The sequence below is a fragment of the Corylus avellana genome, chromosome ca3 (genome assembly GCF_901000735.1).
Source record: "Corylus avellana chromosome ca3, CavTom2PMs-1.0".
NCBI lineage: Eukaryota > Viridiplantae > Streptophyta > Magnoliopsida > Fagales > Betulaceae > Corylus > Corylus avellana.
This window is the reverse complement of record NC_081543.1, coordinates 34,671,751-34,690,350: the sequence shown is the minus strand read 5'-3', so window position 1 is coordinate 34,690,350 and position 18,600 is coordinate 34,671,751. Positions and strand designations below refer to the sequence as shown.

The window sequence follows — 18,600 nt, the reverse complement described above, 5'->3', positions numbered from 1 at the left end:
CAATCAATGTCATATGGCCTTGTAGAGTTTTTATGTCCAATATTATTCCTATCCAATTGCGACTAACACATGATTTCTCTAATTAACATGTTAGGAGCACATGCTATATGTCGGGTGTCTGATCACGTAAAAAGTACATGTTTGTTGAATAGTTCTTTAAAAAAAAATCATATGTTTCTTACATGCTAAGAGATAGATAATAAATTTATATATTTTCTCAAACTTAATTTGGAAGAAATTTATATCCCTTCATTTGGGTCCTAAAGGCTTCACCTAATAATTTACCCTACTAAGTACTAAGAATAATATTATTTAATAAACTGCTATATGACTGAAATGATGTGACGGTCTAAACAACATTATATTTATATACACAATCTATTAATAACGTAGTGTCACAAATAAGTGGAAGCGTTTAGTTTGTGATTATTAAATTATCAATTATCCAAAAAACTTAAGCGAAATCACTTGGTCATTCCCGGATGAACAAGTCATTTTCAAAAGCTTAAAGCTACAACATCCAAATGATGCATGCATACAGCACCTAAAAGCAGATTGTCTTTTATTTATTTATTTTATTTTAAGTCGATTATCCATCATAGCATTTGGAATAATGGGATACCTAAATTTATCTACCACAAGGCTGTAGGTGCTTAGTACTTAATGCAGGTTTGAAAATATTAGGTTGAAGCCTTGAAGGGCAGGTGGCAATTAATTAATGCCTTTTATTATTATAACGGCTTTTAATTACTCAATCCTCCAATATTAATGCAATCTTTTTCTCTCGAGCTATACAAATGGACTATTTGTGCAACATTTTTTCATAGGGTGATGTGATTGTGCGTGGAAAAGTTTGGCACCGTTTGCCAAATATCCCTTTCCTTTTTTCTTTTTCTTTTTTTTTTTCTTTTTTTTTTTCTTTTTTTAAAAAAATTACTAATTATTTTTTTTTCACTTTTCTCTCAAAAAAACAACATTCTATTTCACACTTACATCATTTTAATCACTTATTATTATTATTCAAACAAAAAGATTAACAACAACAACATTTAGCAAACACTACTCCATTAATGATCATGAAAAAAAAAGTTATGCAACATAATTTTACATAATGATGCGACGGCACTTTGCATGTGAAATTCGTGAAGATTTTCATAATAAATGTGTATTATCGAATGAGCGTGTTCAACTGTGAAAGTTTTTAAAATTAAAAATTTCGAAACAAAATAAAGAATAAATTCCTTACAAATAATTTATTTGTCTATATTAAAAGGAAAATTGTGAAGAACTTCAATTCAGATTCGATACTTTATGATTTTGTTTCTCTAAAAGAGTGCAACTGCAATTTTAGATAGTGAAATGATAGGTGTTCTCCTGATTTTAGGTGGATACTATTTTATAAGGGAAATGCTAGCATTCCCATATAAACCGGGTGAGAGAAATAAAGGTTAATTTATTTTTTGCATATTTATAAAATAATATCCACATAGGATCAGGAAAACACATAACATTTTCCTTTTAGATACTTTTTGTATTTTTTTTTTACTAGTACCAATATGTTATGTTGCTCATATATCAATTTTGGAACATATTTATGAAATTAAATATTGGTGATAAATTACTTTATTTTTGTTTTAAATTGTGTTTATAATATTTTTAGTCCGGCCCTTCAACAATAATTTTGTTGGCTTTGTCACAGATTGTCATGACTCTCGCAATACCCTTTAATCCTATCCGAACCCTCAAAAGAGAATATAAATGATTTACGTAAAATGTAAATTACTATATGACCCTTCACGCAACAATATATGTGTTGGGACTGTTCATTAATTAAACAAAATAGAATAGTGTGTGGGTTTTTTTTGTTTTTGTTTTTTGTTTTCATTAACAAAAACTAGTTGTTGATGTTTATAATTAAAGATGTTTGAAGGCTTTTGAGGTGTCATGTGGGTGGAACCCAACTTGCCTCTTCAAAAGTCCTTAAAAGTTGCGTCATTGTCTCCAACCGATACACTTGAAAACGACTTGAAGCCAACTTCCGCCATGATGGGAGGCGTTCAAAAGCCGAATACAACCAAAATCTCAGTGGGAAGAAAGAAAAAAAGATACAGGGAAGAAAAAGAGGAAGAAAATCTTTTACTTTTTCTCTGAGTTAATATATATTTATTTGTAATTACACTTGTATATAATTGTTTGTCCATTTTGACCGTTTTATTCAAAAGAAATGGCAAAGATTTTTGTTTCTTTCAATTTTATAATGTGAAATTATTAAGAAACATTTGGAGCATCTTGATTTGGTTTCTTTTAAAATAATCTTGGTTGAAAGGATAAAATAATTAAATCAACTATAAGCCAAAGTCATATTTTATGTAGATTCACATGCATTTGCATGTGCTTAAAAAAAATGTAACATCGTCGGATTACAATCACTTCCAAATATCTCGAGGTTGTTTTTAAGGGATAATTTAATCGACTGAAGATTACGTCTCATAAAGCGGAGATCACTAGTTTGAATTTTCCTCTCCCTTTTATGTGGACATGTTAAAAAAAAAAAAAAAAAAACCAAATCTTGGCGTTTGTACATAAAAACCATTTTTTTTTTCTTATTCAACATGAGAAAATAAACAATCAAATAATTTTATACTGTATTTCCTTAATTAGCGGGAGGAGAAAAGAGAAAATAGAAGAAAAAAGAAACCCACTGTGCACAGTCAGCAATCTTACGCGAACAACGTTGTAAAGATCATTTGAGATCTTCCTGGTGAAGGTTCTTTGGTAATAAAATAAATGTGTACTTGTTTTTTTTTTTTGTTTTATTACTAAATAGTAGTGTGGGTTAGTGTACCGAATGGCGGTTCTCCAAACACAAGAAGTTCATGCAAAATGAATTCTTGGATTTCGCAAAGGACCAGCTGTCACTTTCTCAGATTATAGGCTCTGTTGTTTATGTTGAAATAGATCCGGTTGAATGTGGGTGCTTTAGAGAAAATCTCGGTGGTGTATTTTCCAGAATGTGACACAGAATCTACAAGGCTTTGTGAATTGTGGGGAAAGAAGTTGCCCATGAAAAGGAAAAGAGAAGCTGCAGAAAAAGACAGTCCAGACTCCAGAGGCTTTTAAGCAAGAAAACGACCAACTTTCTAGAGAGAGAGAGAAAGAAGCGTTTCATTTGGGGTTTACTCTTCAAGTCGACATTTTTTTTTTTCCAGTATAGAAAGATTTAGTCTTTGTTTTATGAAAAACCGCGTCTTTGAGTAAATGTTAGTGATAATTTCCAGTTTGAAAGGTTATTGAAGCTTTATCTGATTCTGGGAACCAAGAGATTGGAAGGATTACAGGTTCTTTTACAGACCCATTTTCGCATTTGTCATTTTTGGGTGTGTTTTAGCTTGAAATAAGATTTGAGGGATATCTTTTTTCTGTTGGCTCCTTTATGTATGTATTTCTATTTAGGTGAGTGGAACTGTGTGTCATTCTTGAAGTAAGGGATCAGATATTGGAACTTACTACTGTGATTCGCACTATGCTATACTAGTGTGTGTGTTTTTAGAGCATCAGGGAATGATTCTGATTGTGTATTTGTAATATGGGTTCTGTTTTATAGTGGATTTTCGACAAAATTCTGATGGGATTGGTGTAGGATGCGAATTTTTTTGGTGTATTTTGTGATAAAGGTTTAGGCCTGTAGGTAGAATTGTTCAGAATGGCGGAAAATGAACAAGAAATGCGATCCTTGGCCTTGACTCCGACGTGGTCTGTTGCTACTGTGCTGACGATCTTTGTTGCCGTTTCTTTTCTTGTGGAACGATCAATTCACCGGTTAAGCCATGTGAGTAATATTCTGTAATTCCTATGCTGCTTGAGTAATAAAGTGTTGCAGTATATATACTTCTGCTTGTATCTACCAAGGACAATCTGGGACTGGGACAGTTATTCTTGCATGAAATTTTAGACTATTCTACAGTTCTTTCTATATTTGTTTGTGCATGATGGTGAGACAATTTTACATTGTTGATGATTGGATGTAAAATTTCTGTGAAGGCAACTATTTTGATAAGTAACTTCTGCTAAGGCAACTTGCTTGGATATGTATTATATTTAACTCATTTGTGTATAATAGATTCAAATTTCTTATATTTGAATGTTCTATGTGACGCTATTTGATTTTCCCATTGAATGGGCTTACTCCTAGGCTTGCCTAGGTGTTTGGTGACTATCAGCACGAATCAAAGTGATCAACCCCCTTGAAGTTCTCAGCTGCTCTAAATGATCTATTTTGATAATTAGAAACACCATGCTTGAGATTTATGCATAGACAAAGTCTTTGGTGGCAAATAGCATTGCACCTGACAGTTTCCTGTGAACTGCCAAAATAGAATTTGTCAGATATTTATTTATTTATTTTCTGAGCATCGGATAAGCTGCTTTATATATAATTTATTTAGGTGGATAAGCCCTGATTACACAACCTTGAAATGCTCCGCCCTATTACAGTATTACTTGAACTTATTTTGTTTGTCTAGGCCTGAAGCACACCGAGATCCTCATGCTTTTATATACAGCCTTGCCTTGTTTCCACTTAGTAACTTTAAATTTGTTGGGCAACTCTGGTGAGAAGCTTCCGGTTTGATTAATGCATTTCGGTTGCTGAACCATTTTGGGAGGAAGCCTTATTAAGTTGTGTTGTGTACTAGAATGTTCCATGTTGATTCATAATATCATTTACTATTATATGGGCAGAGGTTATCTTTTAGTGGGCCTCATACCACACAAGATGTTCACATGTTCTTCTAGATTTACTTAAGACATGTAATTAGGGTTTGAAGCTAAAATCCGGGCAGCTTGCTATATAGAGCGAGTCATTGTGAAAGCTTTCAATTACATGATATTTTGAAGCTAAGAATTACTACATAATATCTGAGCCTTACACATTTTCTCCTTACCTGAAAGTATATTGATTTGCCTTATTGCATTACCTGCAATAATATATACAACTTATGCATCTAGTCTATCTGAGGTTGTGGTTTTGCTGTTGTTTCAGTGGTTGCGGAAAACTAACCGAAAACCCCTTCTTGCAGCTGTAGAGAAAATGAAAGAAGGTATTTTGCGTTACAGTTCTATGTTTTGGTTATGAGCGTCTCTTATTTATGTGTTTGTTCATTGTGCTATTTATAAACTTTCATTTTGTGGATTTCTGTCCTCAGAGTTGATGCTGCTTGGATTTATTTCCCTCCTTTTAACAGCTACCTCGAGCATGATAGCCAATATTTGCATCCCATCAAAGTTCTATAATAGCACTTTTGCTCCATGCTCCAGATCAGAGATCGATGAAGAACTTGAAAAGAATTTAACCCAGGACCGTAAACTCTTGATGGTTTCTGTTCTACCTCACTTGTTTAGGAGGACGTTGAATGGGTTGAATCAGAATACCTGTGGAAAAGTATGTGACTTCTCCATAAAAAATAAACGATCAATTTCTTTTTTCTTGTATGCATACACACGTACATACTTACATAGTTACATGCGTTTGGATATTTATGAGTGTCTATGTAGTATATTTTAGATCCTGCTTACTTTCTGACCAATCTTGAAGTCATTCAGAATTTCTTCTGTCCCACAGGATCATGAGCCATTTGTTTCATATGAAGGTCTTGAGCAATTGCACCGCTTTATCTTTGTAATGGCAATAACTCACATATCTTACAGCTGCTTAACAATGTTGCTGGCCATTGTAAAGGTTAGACATTCTGTGTTGTACTTACCCTGAACGTAATTGAGAAGTTCATTGTTCATTTTTTTATTTAGTTGTTGTAGGAGCTGCAGAGTGTCAGAGAAATATTGATTTATTGTTTTGGTGTGATTTCATTTACAGCTTTTGAAGGAAATGGTACATTATTTAGTTTACATACATTCATCCTTCTCTGAAGTTTACTCATACTCTTGATATACTGGGTTATTTAATTTGAAACAATGAAATAGAAGACAAGTGTCTTTCTTGTATTGGCATATGTTTAACATTGTAACAATGTCACCAGATTCACAGTTGGAGGGTATGGGAGGATGAGGCTCACCTGGACCGGCACGATTCATTAACTGGTAAGCTCTAAGGTGGTTGTGAGTAATAATTGAATAAAACTCATCTTTGGTAGTTCTGCAGCCAGTTAAAGTCTAATACGCTACACATATTTTGTATCTCATTCGAGGGTGTTCACAATTCCACAACAAAAGAAAATGAACACCCATATAACATCTTTTTGCTAATTATAGGAGAGGATTTTAAGAAGTTAAGAAAAAACTTAGAGAGCAAGTGAAGGTGAGATGATTTAGGTTTTAGTAACTTGGCAGAGAATAGTTCCCTGCCATAAATGAAAAATTGAGATCTATGTTTCTGGTGCTGAAGGAGATGCTTTGCCATCTAGTCAAAGATTTTCTCAACATCCTTACCCATCCATTAAGTTTTCCAGCTATAAAGATTTCTGTATAATATTAAGTACTCTTACCAATCCAAAACTCTTGGTAACTTTCTCCTTCTCAGATACATTGCAGTGCAAACCTGCATGGTGTAAGTTTGCCTTTCAAGAACATATGGTGAGTGAGGCTTTCTGGGTTCTGAAACTACAGAAGTTACATACCATGAAAGCTCAAATGAGGCAGAAACTAGTGTTACTATCATTCTTTTTCATAATTTAGGTATATTCTTTTGTTCTAGCCAGCAAAGTAATTACACTCCCATACCCAGGCAAATTTTACATCTGGTACAATTAAACCTAAGAGCAATTATAGGTATAGGTTAATTCTCTCTTTATCTGCTGGGAACTTGGTACATAAGGATTGTAGGCATAGGTTAATGCTATTTGGTCCAAGTACCCTTTACTCATTCCCACATCATATCTTTAACCTTTTCTTTTTTGGTGAAAAGTGTTTGATGGGCAAAGCTGCCCCATAAGATTGGCTTCTTTGGCCTAAAGCTCAGGGGAAGATAATTATAGTGGATAATCTTCTTACGTGGAAATAGATTGTGAGTGACTGACAAGGTTGGAGCAGAGAGACTGTGGATCACCTTTTACATCAATTTGATGTTCCCAGATAGCTTTGGTCACTTGTTTTTGTACTAGTTGGTATACTGATAATGCCTAGAGCAGTTGTAGAGTTGTAAGAGTATTGATGAAGCACTTTGGTAAGAATAGGTGCTAGCTGATTTGAAATATGTTTCCTTAATGCCTTATACACCCTAAACAATAGGACATTTGATGATGTTGAGCTTCCTCAGCTCAGGATTTAGTTGCTCCTTTTACGATTGCTTTTTAATTGAATGTTTGCACAAAGTTGCTACTTTGATTTTTATTCTTCTTCCTTTGTGTGAAAAATGCAAAATCAGTCTTGATGGTTGCACCGATTTGCAATAAGCCCCTCAGGATTTATAACTTCCCACCCCAAACTTCTGTGTGCAATTTTGACTGAAACCGTTAGAGTGCCACATCAGCCACCAGTAATATTGCACGTGTCCCCTATAATAATCAAAAAACAAAAAATATATAAATATAAAAAATAAAATAAAATAAAATAAATTCTATGGGGGTGCTCTAATCACCCCCAGATTGGCCAGAGAGGGTGGCTAAACCACACCAAAAAGCTTGGGGGTGGTTCAACCACTCCCAAAGAATTTTTATTTTATTTTTTTTCTTTGTCTTTATATATATATATTGGGTTTTTGTCAAAATTTCAAACGGAAGTTCAAGATGGGGAGTTATTTGCCATTTATGCTTACCACAGGGAGTTATAAGCCACTTTTTAAACCTTGAGGAGTTTATTGCAAATCAGTAGAACCAAGAGACTGTTTTTGCATTGTTTATCCCCTTTTTTGAGACTTTTAAGGTTCTTGAAGCTAGTTTTTCTTTTCCTTTTAGAATTTCCTTGTTTTGGTCTTGGGATGCATGGGGTGAACCCCTTTGTGCTTTTAATTATTTTTCAATCTTATTAAAAGAAAAAAAGGAGATGAGAATTGATGTTTCTTTCCAAATTTTAACAATATCCAAGGAACTATTCTAAATCTGCAGACATAGTTTTGAAAGTATACTACTGGTTGTTGAGCGATCAGTTATGTTGTTCAGCCTTGCTTATGATTGATAGGGTTATTTATTTAAGTTGATGTGTTTTAGCATTGCCATTGTATGTCTAATTCTTTTTCAAAGATGTACTTTGAATATATTTATTTTGTAACAGAAATCACAAGAGAGGAGACATTGCGAAGGCAATCAACATTTGTCAAGCTTCATACATCAAATCCTTTGGTCGTCAGGAATAGTTTCCTTGTCTGGGTGGTAGGTACATGACTTTCTTTTATTTGTTGTGTTATACTGTATTGTTAAGAATAGTGTAGTGCTTAAAAGCAAAAAAGAAAAAAATAATAATTATAGGCTAGTAATATGAAATTGATAAGCAGCATTAGGAAAACATTGTTTAGCTGTAGAGAATTCCAATTGCTTACTGTATTTGATTTGGGTGCCTAGACTTGGCTACTCATCTATTGTCTTTTCTCCTTCTTTTAAATTATCTATGCGAGAGAGATAATTAGAGTGTTAGTGGGAGTGGGGAAAATAAATTCTGACAATATATTGCTGTAAGTTGAAAGGATGAGATGTAATTTAAACACTATAATTGCCAACTTTGCCATAGTTCTGTTGTAAAGGCATCAGGGGTTCATTTCTTAATATCTGCAAAATTTCGGCGAAGAATTTGTATTGTATTTCATGTGCAATAAGTGAGCCACCTTATGGTAATTGCTAGGAGAATTTATACTTTCTCTTCTCCACCAACCATGCTGTTTTCAATTTCTTTTATTCTTGTTGACCTACTTGATTTTCCCTTGTTTATATCTTACTTTCTTCTAATTTTTCATATATTGCCTTTTAGCGAAGTCAGTGTGTGTGTGTTCTTTATGAAGTATTACTTTTTTTATATTTCCAATTGAAAGAGCATCTATATTTATTCTACTTTTGAAGTTGTTGTGTTGGTATAATATTTATATTAAGGTTTACGATTTTGTTATATTGCATGCAGACATGTTTCTTTAGGCAATTTGGACGTTCGGTTGTTCGTGCTGATTACCTTACACTTCGTAAGGGCTTCATCATGGTAGGTGATATTCTTACACATGCAAGGCATAGCTTTAGTCTGGCATATGATGATTTTACTTTCAAACATACAAATGTTTTTTTAGGAGAAACTACACTTGCCCTTCGAACTGACGCCCGATTTGCAATCACCCCACCAAACTTTAAAAAGTAACAATCAATCCTCTCAAATTACCAAGCACTTTCAATTTGCCCCCTCTGTTAGCATTTTTTGTTAACTTGGATGGAAAATGCATCACGTGACTCAAAACGTCCATTATACCCTTGCATTTGATAAAAAAATATACAAAAAAACTAAAAATACCACCCACGGCTAGTTCGTGGTCTCCAAGGCTAGGGGAGGTTTTTTCCAAAGGCATAATTGTATTTTTTTTATATTGGGAACCTTTACGAGGCAGGGTCCTTCGGACCCACCCCTGCAGAGTAAACCTCGGTCCCGTGTACTGCACCCTCGAAAGTTTCCCTACACAAAACTGGGTAAGTCGCTGATTTTTCACTAGGGGGTGTGGCCCCAAGGGATTGTTTGCACCCAAGGGCATAATTGTATTTTCACAAATCTAATTGGGGATATAACAGATTTTTGAGTCGCGGGATGCATTTTCTGTCTAAGTTAATAGAAAAAACTAATGGAGGGGCAAACTGAAAGTGTTGATAGTTTGAGAGGTTGATTGTCATTTTTAAATTTTGGTGGGGTGATTGCAACTCAGGTGTTTGTTCATGGGGGTAAATGTAGTTTTCCCTTCTTTGTTTTTTACAATCTCCATTTGGTTTGGATTACACCTTTGAGTTATTAATTATATCCAGAAATGTGAGTCAATCTTAATATCGTCAATTGGGTTTGCATGTCTGTTGTGCTGGGAAAAAAACACATTAAATCATGCTGAAGACAAACTTATGTGATGTTCAAATATTTTGCTGGAAAAACAGTTATTTGAAGACTTTTCTTGTAATATAGAGGAAGATGATATCTATCTATGGATTCGTTGGATAGTTTTGAATGATAATCTTATGACCACTATCTGTTAAACTAGTGCACCTCTCATAGTAATACATAGCAAACCCTACATATCATCTTTGAATTGTTTTAGCAAGTATTTTCAATCCATTTTCAGGTTGTATGTCTTTTAAAAATTTTGCATGCTTTATCATCTTGGTAAGTCTTCGCAATCTTGAACTTGTCTTGGCTTCTACTGTGGAACTCTATTATGGATCTTCTATAGTGATGGTTTTATGCAGAGTCCTATCTGTTATGTTTACAAGACTCTAAAATCTGGTTTCTTCTCATGTCTCCACTCCTGATATTTAAATTGTAGAGGCATTTTGCATTGTAAAAGTTGTCTTCTGATGATATATTAGGAATTCTATTATTCATACTGCATTATGAATAATTCCTTCTTTTCCTTATTCATGGCAGAATCACAACCTCACACTGAAATATGATTTTCACAGCTATATGATTCGCTCCATGGAAGAAGAATTCCAAATGATAGTTGGTGTGAGGTGACTAATTTTTTAAAGCCACTATTTCATTGCATCATGTTCAAAGCTTTGGTATTAATTTCTGTTCATATATGAGGACCTCTTATCTCCAGTTTATTGAGCTATAAGCATCACTTTTGGAATTATTTTTGCTAATGAGATCAAAATCCAATATTATTCCATTCTGTTGGTTACATACTTCCTGATTACCAAAATAGCATCATTTATATTTACCTTATGGGTTCATATAGTAATCATACAATTCTGCCTTCTTTATCTTAAAAGATTACTCTATTTAAAAATTCCTTGAATAAAATCAATTTGTGGTGAAAATGGTGTAAAGAACATTGAACTCTTACTGAGGGTGAGGTGGAGGTCCATGTCACTGGCGTACATTGAAGGACTCTTTTATAATACCTAATAATGCATATAGGTCTAGGTCTAGAGAAGTTCTAGTCATATCTACACTATATCCAAAATGACTAGTCAATGTTACAAGTAGAGCTCCAGCTGTTTCACCTAGTACCCACTCAATATGAGATTTAACTTTCACAGTCCGGGGTATAACAGCTGGATGAGGGAATATAATTTATGTGTGAATACTTGTTTCCTTTTAGTTTTCATTATATATATATATATGCATTTGATGCATCAATAAATTTGCTGTTTAGTCTAGGATAAGCAGGAGTTTAAGGACACTGAGTTGTACTTGCCTCTGAGACCCTCGGCCAGCTTTTCTGGGTCGCTAATTATTTTTCCTGGGTATTAATATTATTTTGCATTATCGATTTTCTTTGTGAAATTGGCATCTAAATTGTCTGTTTAATCTCTTGCAGTGGCCCATTGTGGGGATTCGTTGTTGCTTTCATGCTGTTTAATGTAAAAGGTATTGCACATTATGGAAAAGGAGGCCATAAATAGTTTTATGATTTCTTTGGTTAAATGAAGGAAAATATTACTTGTGCTCGAATTATTATACTTCTGGTACTTTAATCCTCATTTGGTCTATCCCATCTGAAGATTGTTGTCTGATCTGATCATATTGGTAATCTGAACTCATTTTTTTTCTGGTGCTTGATACAGGGTCTAATCTATATTTCTGGATAGCGATCATTCCTGTTTCAGTAAGTTTTCTTTTTCTTTCTTTTTCCATTTGTAGCTTTCGCAGTACTTCTGTGCTGATTGAATGCATTGTACATTCTAAAGTGGCAGCATAGATGTTTGTTGACAAACTTACATATACATAAGAAATCAACATATTACACCTTAAAATTAAATCTCCAGTTGCTGGGACCTTCATCTACCTAAAGATTTGTTACATGGCTGCAAGTTCCCCGGCGTACATGTCATGTAATTTGGTTCTACATGTTTGCATGCAGCTTGTTCTTCTAGTGGGCACAAAGCTGCAGCATGTTATTGCAACCTTGGCATTAGAGAATGCAGGCCTAACTGGATTCTTCCCAGGAGCAAAGCTGAGGCCTCGGAATGATCTTTTCTGGTTTAAGAAGCCAGAACTATTGTTGTCCTTGATCCATTTTATTCTGTTCCAGGTTGGCAAAAGTTATTATGATGCATCTGCAGATAGTTGCAAAGTTATTTTCTTTTTCTTTTTTGAATGATCTGTTCTTTACTTTTCAATCTGGCAAGTAAAACTGATGAGTATGTTTTTTTTCTTTATTTTACCTATCTTTGCAGAATGCATTTGAATTGGCTTCATTCTTTTGGTTCTGGGTACTTTCTCTTCCTTGACTAGATTGGTATTTGGAGTGCTCGAGATGACTTTTTCAACTCAATATTGACCAATCTCATATTAACTTGGAAATTTATTTCTATTTTTTAATTGCTCATCTTCTCTGTACTCTTTCTCTCTCCTGTGTTTCCTGTTCATCATTTTACAAAGATTAGTTTGAGAAAATGATTTGATTTTGACTAAGCTGTTTAAAATATATATATAGAAACATTTAAGAGGTTACAAAATAAAGTATTCACAATGAAATCTTTATTTTTAGTTTTTCTTTAAAATTTTAGGATTGATTACTTTTTTAGTACATAGTTTGCACATTTTTATTTTTTTCCACCTGCGTTTCAAATCTTATAACAAATGATATCTGACTTATGGGAAAATATCAACTTAGCACATCGGTCACATTTCGTCACACGTATCGTCACATACAAATGCCAAGTGTCCTAAAAAAAATAAAAATAATTAAGAAATTAAAAAACTAAACCTTAAAAAATAAATAAAATAAAATAAAATAAAATAAAATAAAAATTGAAAACTTATGGGGTGGCCCTGTCAACCCATTTTGGCCATTGGGATGATTTTTTCTCCTTTACTTAAATATCCAAGGATGGAGGATCTATGCAGTTCAACTAAACTATCTCTTTTTTATATGCTTACAGTGGCAGTTTGGGTATGGTTCTTGCTTTATTAGGAATCATTTTCTGGTGTACCTAAGGCTGATTTTGGGGTAGGCATACTTTGAACTAGCTGTGATGATCCTGTTCAGGACATGTTACTTTCATGGGCACTTTTTAACTGTCATTATCTTGTAGGTTTGCTGGACAGTTCGTCTGCAGCTACAGCACCTTGCCACTATATGCACTGGTTACTCAGGTATTATTACGTGTAAACAGTTAGAGTTGAAATATAGCATATGCTTGAGATTACATATTTATAAATTCGATAGGAAATGTGATTTATTGAGGAATTTACTTCTGCAACAAAAGCAAACTAATTATAATTCTTGGTGGGAACTGATCTTTGAGAACATGCTCATTTTGATGGTCAGAGTTTGACTGATAAACTTCTATTTTTATAGGTCAATACAACTCACACTCTGAGATACATATGTTTTGTCTCTTAGCCTGCTTTAAACCTCAACTATAACCTGCTCTGCAATTTATTTATTTATTTTTTTAAAAAAAATTAATCGGACGATGAAGCTTCTTTCGAACTTGATGGGCATTTGTGATGTACTTTTGGATTTTTGAAGTCTAAAACATAGTACAAAACTTTCTATTGACTTGCTTGAAATTTTAGGGTGTACAATTAATGTTTGCTAGTTATATTGCTTTGCAGATAATTTTTGAACGCCTATGAATAACAAAAAACTTAACTGGACATAGTTACTAAATTTATTTCTGGTCTTTCCATGTTATTTTGTAGCAGTAAATCCAGACACTGCGTTACGGGTAGGATAGTGGGTTTGCCTTATTTTGCTGTCTATTGTTGTTGAAGATAAAGAGTAATGCTATAAGTCTTCCTAGAGTCTACTTAGAGCCATCACAAATGTGATGTGGCTTTTAAAATCACTAATAGATCAAAAGTCAATAAATCACATCTCAAATTCAACGGTAATTTTAAAAGCCACATCACATTTGGGATGATTCTAGGAGGACTTTAGGAAGACTTATAGTATTACTCGAAGATAAGCTATGTGTGCAAGATTGTATACAGTACGCAATAAAGATGCATCAATGAAGCATTTAATATGGATCACATTAAGGCAAATGCTTGGTGCCTTCACATTTCATCTACTAAGATTCTTTAAAGTAATGGGTTTTTTTTTTTTTTTTGCTCTTCTTTTCAGATGGGAACAAACTATAAGGCAGCCTTAATTCCTCAGAGGATAAGGGAGACTATACATGGATGGGGGAAGGCAGCCAGGAGGAGGCGGCGGCGGCATGGTTTTTTCACTGATGACTCTACTATACACACTGACACAAGCACAGTAATGTCAATTGAGGAAGATGATCATGAATTGCTCGATGCCCCCGAAACTGGCGATGTTTCATGTACTGAAATCGAGTTACAGCCAGCTTCTGCTATTGCAACCAGTCCTTCACCAGTTGCTAATGAAACCTCAAGCAGGATAGGTACACCTCTGCTTCGACCCTCCGCGTCAATTTCTTCATCAGTCACCTTGACGATTAAGGCGGATGGTATTCCAAGATCTTTCTCTATGCCAACCAGAGGAGAATGAAGTAACAATGGTGATAAAAAAAATATATATATATATCGTGTTTGATAAGTTTAGGTCTTATTTGGATTACAGTAAAAAAAAAAAAAAAAAATTTAGAGAGTCTATATACGAGCTTTTCATGATTAAGTACATGTCAAATATACGAGCTTTCCATGTAACAGATTCGTATACTTAGAAAATAGTGATGATATCAGATTCTAGTTTCTCAGCTTTTTATCCTAAAAAAGTTCATCCCTTTAATAGTGGAGCGCAGCAACAACAAACGTAGAAGGAAAAGACACTTCTGCAGCATAAAAATGTTTCTTTGTTAGGAAGAATAATATTTGTTACATGGCCGTGTGTATGTGCTAAGGTGCAGGTGTGAAAAGACTAGCGGTTAATAACTACCCGCTAACCGCACTAATTGCTAACTGTTTTTTAAGGCGGTTAGGAAAAATTACTAACCGTCTAGGTAATTAATGTTAGCGATTGTAAGTTTTGAAAAAATTACAAACCGCTACCGGCCTATAATTTTTTTTACTCTCGGTGCTGCCGCTTTGGACAGCAACAACCCTCTCAACTATGCTTAATTGCATTGCGGCGGGATGGATGTTGTTGTTGGTATAGTCAATTGATTGATAACATGAAAATTATGTTAAATAGTTTTCAGTCATGGTATAGGAAAGCACATTAATAGGAAAGTCAATTAAGCATCTCACTATTTAGTGAAAGCAGCTCTTCGCCAATCATTGGAGCAAGTTTGGATGGAAAAGAGTCGAGTCTTTATTCAAAATATGGAAAGAAAAAAAAATGCAAAATCAGTTCATGTGATTTACCTAATTTACAATTAGTTCTATATCAAAATATACTTAGAAGTCGATGTGGTATGTTAAAAAAGTAATTTAGTTGTGTAGTTAAATTCTGTGAAAACATTTGATAAATTATGTTAAGTGATATATCATAGCCAATAAAATAACATGTGTCACTCTTAATAAAAATATAAAAAAATAAAAATAAAAATTAGAGAAATTAAAAACTTAATTTTTTAAAAAAAAAAGAAAAGAAAAAAGAAAAGGGGTAATTGCTGAAGAGGTGGCCTACGAGCCAACCCAGAGGTGGCTCGCAAGCCACACCCCTTCATTTGTTTTTTTTTAAAAAAAAATTAAAATTAAAATTTTAAGTTTTTAATTTCTTTAATTTTTTTAAAAAATATTTTTAATATTTATATATATTTTTTATTAAGGGTAACACATGTCATTTTATTGCACTAACGTGACACCTAACAGAATCCATCAAATGTTTTGATGAAATTTGACCATAAGGATTAAATTATTTTTTTGACATATCCTAGAAACATATGAATTTATTTTAATATCGTAGGAAGTTAATTGTAAATCAATGTAAACCATATGAATTAATAGTATGTGGAGCATACTAATAGTAAAGTCAGCAAAGTAGCTCACTATTTAACGAAAGCAGCTCGCTCTTCGCCAAATATTGGAGCAAGTTTGAATGGAAAAGTGTCAAGTCTTTATTTAAAATATTGTATTTGCTTAGCAAAATATTTCTCCTTAAATTTTAATGGAAGTCTGAAAGATTTACTTTTTTTGAAAAAAGTTCTTATGTCAAGAGACTATGCGTTGAATCAGATAAAAAATAAATAAATAAACATCTTCTCATAAGCTTTTATTGCTAGGTATTTTCTTAATTAGACGTTGACACGTGTCATGCTCGAACTAATAGTGGGCTTCATTGGCTGGCTAATTTGACAATTTTGGTGAGCTGGGTTTAGCATCTTCCTTGATGGGCTTACGGGCCCCGTATTGAGCAGGCTTATTTCCGTCCAAAATGTTCGATTTTGGAGGATATCCATACTGAAGACACCGTTGACAAAGTTGTGCGCCATATTGAAGACACCGTTGACAAATTTGTGCAGAAATAGGCGGCTGATAGCCACCGTATGGTTGAGGATTTTCTCCAGGGAAGTGTTTCATGTCTCTAGCGCTTTTATTTTCAAGCAATCCGACTCCGCTACCTGGGCCGTATCCCGTTCCGCTACCTGAGCCATATCCAGTTCCAACTCCACTACCTGGGCCGTATCCAGTTCCGCTACCTGAACCGTATCCCATTCCAACTCCACTACCAGAGCCATATCCAGTTCCGGCTCCTGTGCCATAACCAGATCCAACACCCATCCCGGGTGGTGGGGGGCAAGGACCAGGCCAAAATACAATTCCTTGATATCCTGGGCAGCCACCAAACCCTTGACTACCACCAATTCCGGATGGTGGGGGGCAAGAACCAGGCCAAAATACAACTCCTGGATATCCTGGGCAGCCACCAAACCCTTGACTAGTAGTGCCACCCCCACCACCCGTGCCACCGCCAGAGCCAGAGCCAGAGCCAAAGCCAGTGCCTACACCTTGACCAACAGAGCCACTGCCGCGGCCACTACCAAAGCCAGTGCCAGTTCCTACCCCCTGACCAACAGAGCCACTGCCGCTGCCACTACCAAAGCCAATGCCAGCTCCTATCCCCTCACCAACGGAGCCACTGCCAGTACCAATACCAAAGCCAATGCCAGTTCCTATCCCCAGACCAGTAGAGCCGGTGCGACATTTTTCTGCTTCAAGTTTTTTGTCACCTTCAGTCTGCAACAGCTCCCTGCCACTGCTGAAGCTTAAGCAAAGCAATACCAACAAACCCACGAAACCACATCTTAGTGGGGCCATCTTGATTCAGTACTTTTTAAGTGCTATGGCTCTGAAGATCAGGTCTTGGGTTACTTATACTCATCAGAGGTCTTCATGGGTTTTGTCGATATAGAGAGTAAGTTTTTGCGGGAAATGGCAATACAAAGCACCAAAAGCCTGCAGCTGTTTGTTCCTGGAATCCGGAGTCATGTGCGCTGTGTGAGTCGCATAAGTGGGGGAGTACGTGCTCCTTCTCCCCTTCTTAGTCATTTTCAACAGCCTTTTATGCTAACATCTTCTATTTTTTCTTTTTCTATTTCTACCCAAAAAAATTAAAACATTAATAAACAATTTTTTTCACACAAAAACACTCAAAATTATTTTTTATTTTTATGTCACATCAAAACTATGAAACACCACCATTACATTTCTACATATTGTAAGATCAAAAGTTCCCAATGGAACCAATCAAATTCATGGCCTCTACTCTATAAGCTACAAACTCGAATCAACATTTTTACATTATGGATCTAACTTACATGTATTACTTAGTAACCCTTTTTTGTGTTTCCAATAATGAAATTACTTATTTAACTTCGAAGGCGGGAGATTATCTGACATGCCCAGTTAATGATTAATATAATATGAAATGAAACTAAGTCATTTCATTAGAATATTGAAATAAAATAAAATATCGACTACGAAATTACTCGTTTCCATTTCGAATCCCATTCCCCCTCGCAACTGGGAACAAAAATCCTCTTCATTTCATAATTAAAATTTTATTTTATTACATCTAAAAATATTATTGATAAAATAATTCCAGCGAATGGGTACTACCATACTAGTGATTTTGTCATCAAAGCCTATAGAAGCCATGCGTAATGCACTCCTAACGAACAAATACTACTAACTGCATTGGAAAACGCATTTCCGGTGATTTGCATGAAAGTCTAATGGCAATCGTTGCTGGCATGGGTTGCACTTACGGAACTTAGCGTGAACCCAATAATATTACACTTTCTACTGGTATTTCCAATAATATACCCTTCAAGCACCAATTTTTTAAGCGCATGATCAATTATTGGCATCAAATAAGGAGAAGGGCAGCAGGTGAAAATGTAAAATGTTCAAGCACCAAAAGTTCTGAGTCATTCTTTATTTTCGCCTGGTTAGAAGATACCATCTGACTTGTTAAGACACTATCATCCCCCAAAACTTGAAAATAAACAGCTTATTATCACAGAGACAAAAGCCAGTGACATCAACGAGCAGGCGAAAAGAAGGATAAGAAAGAAAAAATTGTTTATACAAACTCTTCGTCATGTT

At 34.7% G+C, this 18,600-nt stretch overlaps 1 protein-coding gene across 2 annotated transcripts; it reads left to right on the top strand.

The window, feature by feature from the left end:
- Nucleotides 1-2,801: 2,801 nt before the first annotated feature.
- LOC132176430 (MLO-like protein 11) lies at nucleotides 2,802-14,871 on the top strand. 2 transcript variants are annotated; one of them, XM_059588631.1, is made up of 16 exons: nucleotides 2,802-3,338; nucleotides 3,605-3,829; nucleotides 5,042-5,099; nucleotides 5,205-5,440; nucleotides 5,621-5,737; nucleotides 6,036-6,096; nucleotides 8,224-8,321; nucleotides 9,061-9,135; nucleotides 10,549-10,634; nucleotides 11,450-11,499; nucleotides 11,697-11,737; nucleotides 11,993-12,163; nucleotides 12,309-12,344; nucleotides 13,017-13,084; nucleotides 13,170-13,230; nucleotides 14,207-14,871. In XM_059588631.1, exons 2-16 carry the CDS (start codon nucleotides 3,704-3,706, stop codon nucleotides 14,597-14,599), a joined length of 1,677 nt encoding a protein of 558 aa, XP_059444614.1. In that variant the 5' UTR covers nucleotides 2,802-3,338; nucleotides 3,605-3,703; the 3' UTR covers nucleotides 14,600-14,871. The 2 variants fall into 2 exon arrangements, with proteins under 2 accessions (XP_059444614.1, XP_059444613.1); XM_059588630.1 differs by having other exon boundaries at nucleotides 2,803-3,829.
- Nucleotides 14,872-18,600: the final 3,729 nt, after the last annotated feature.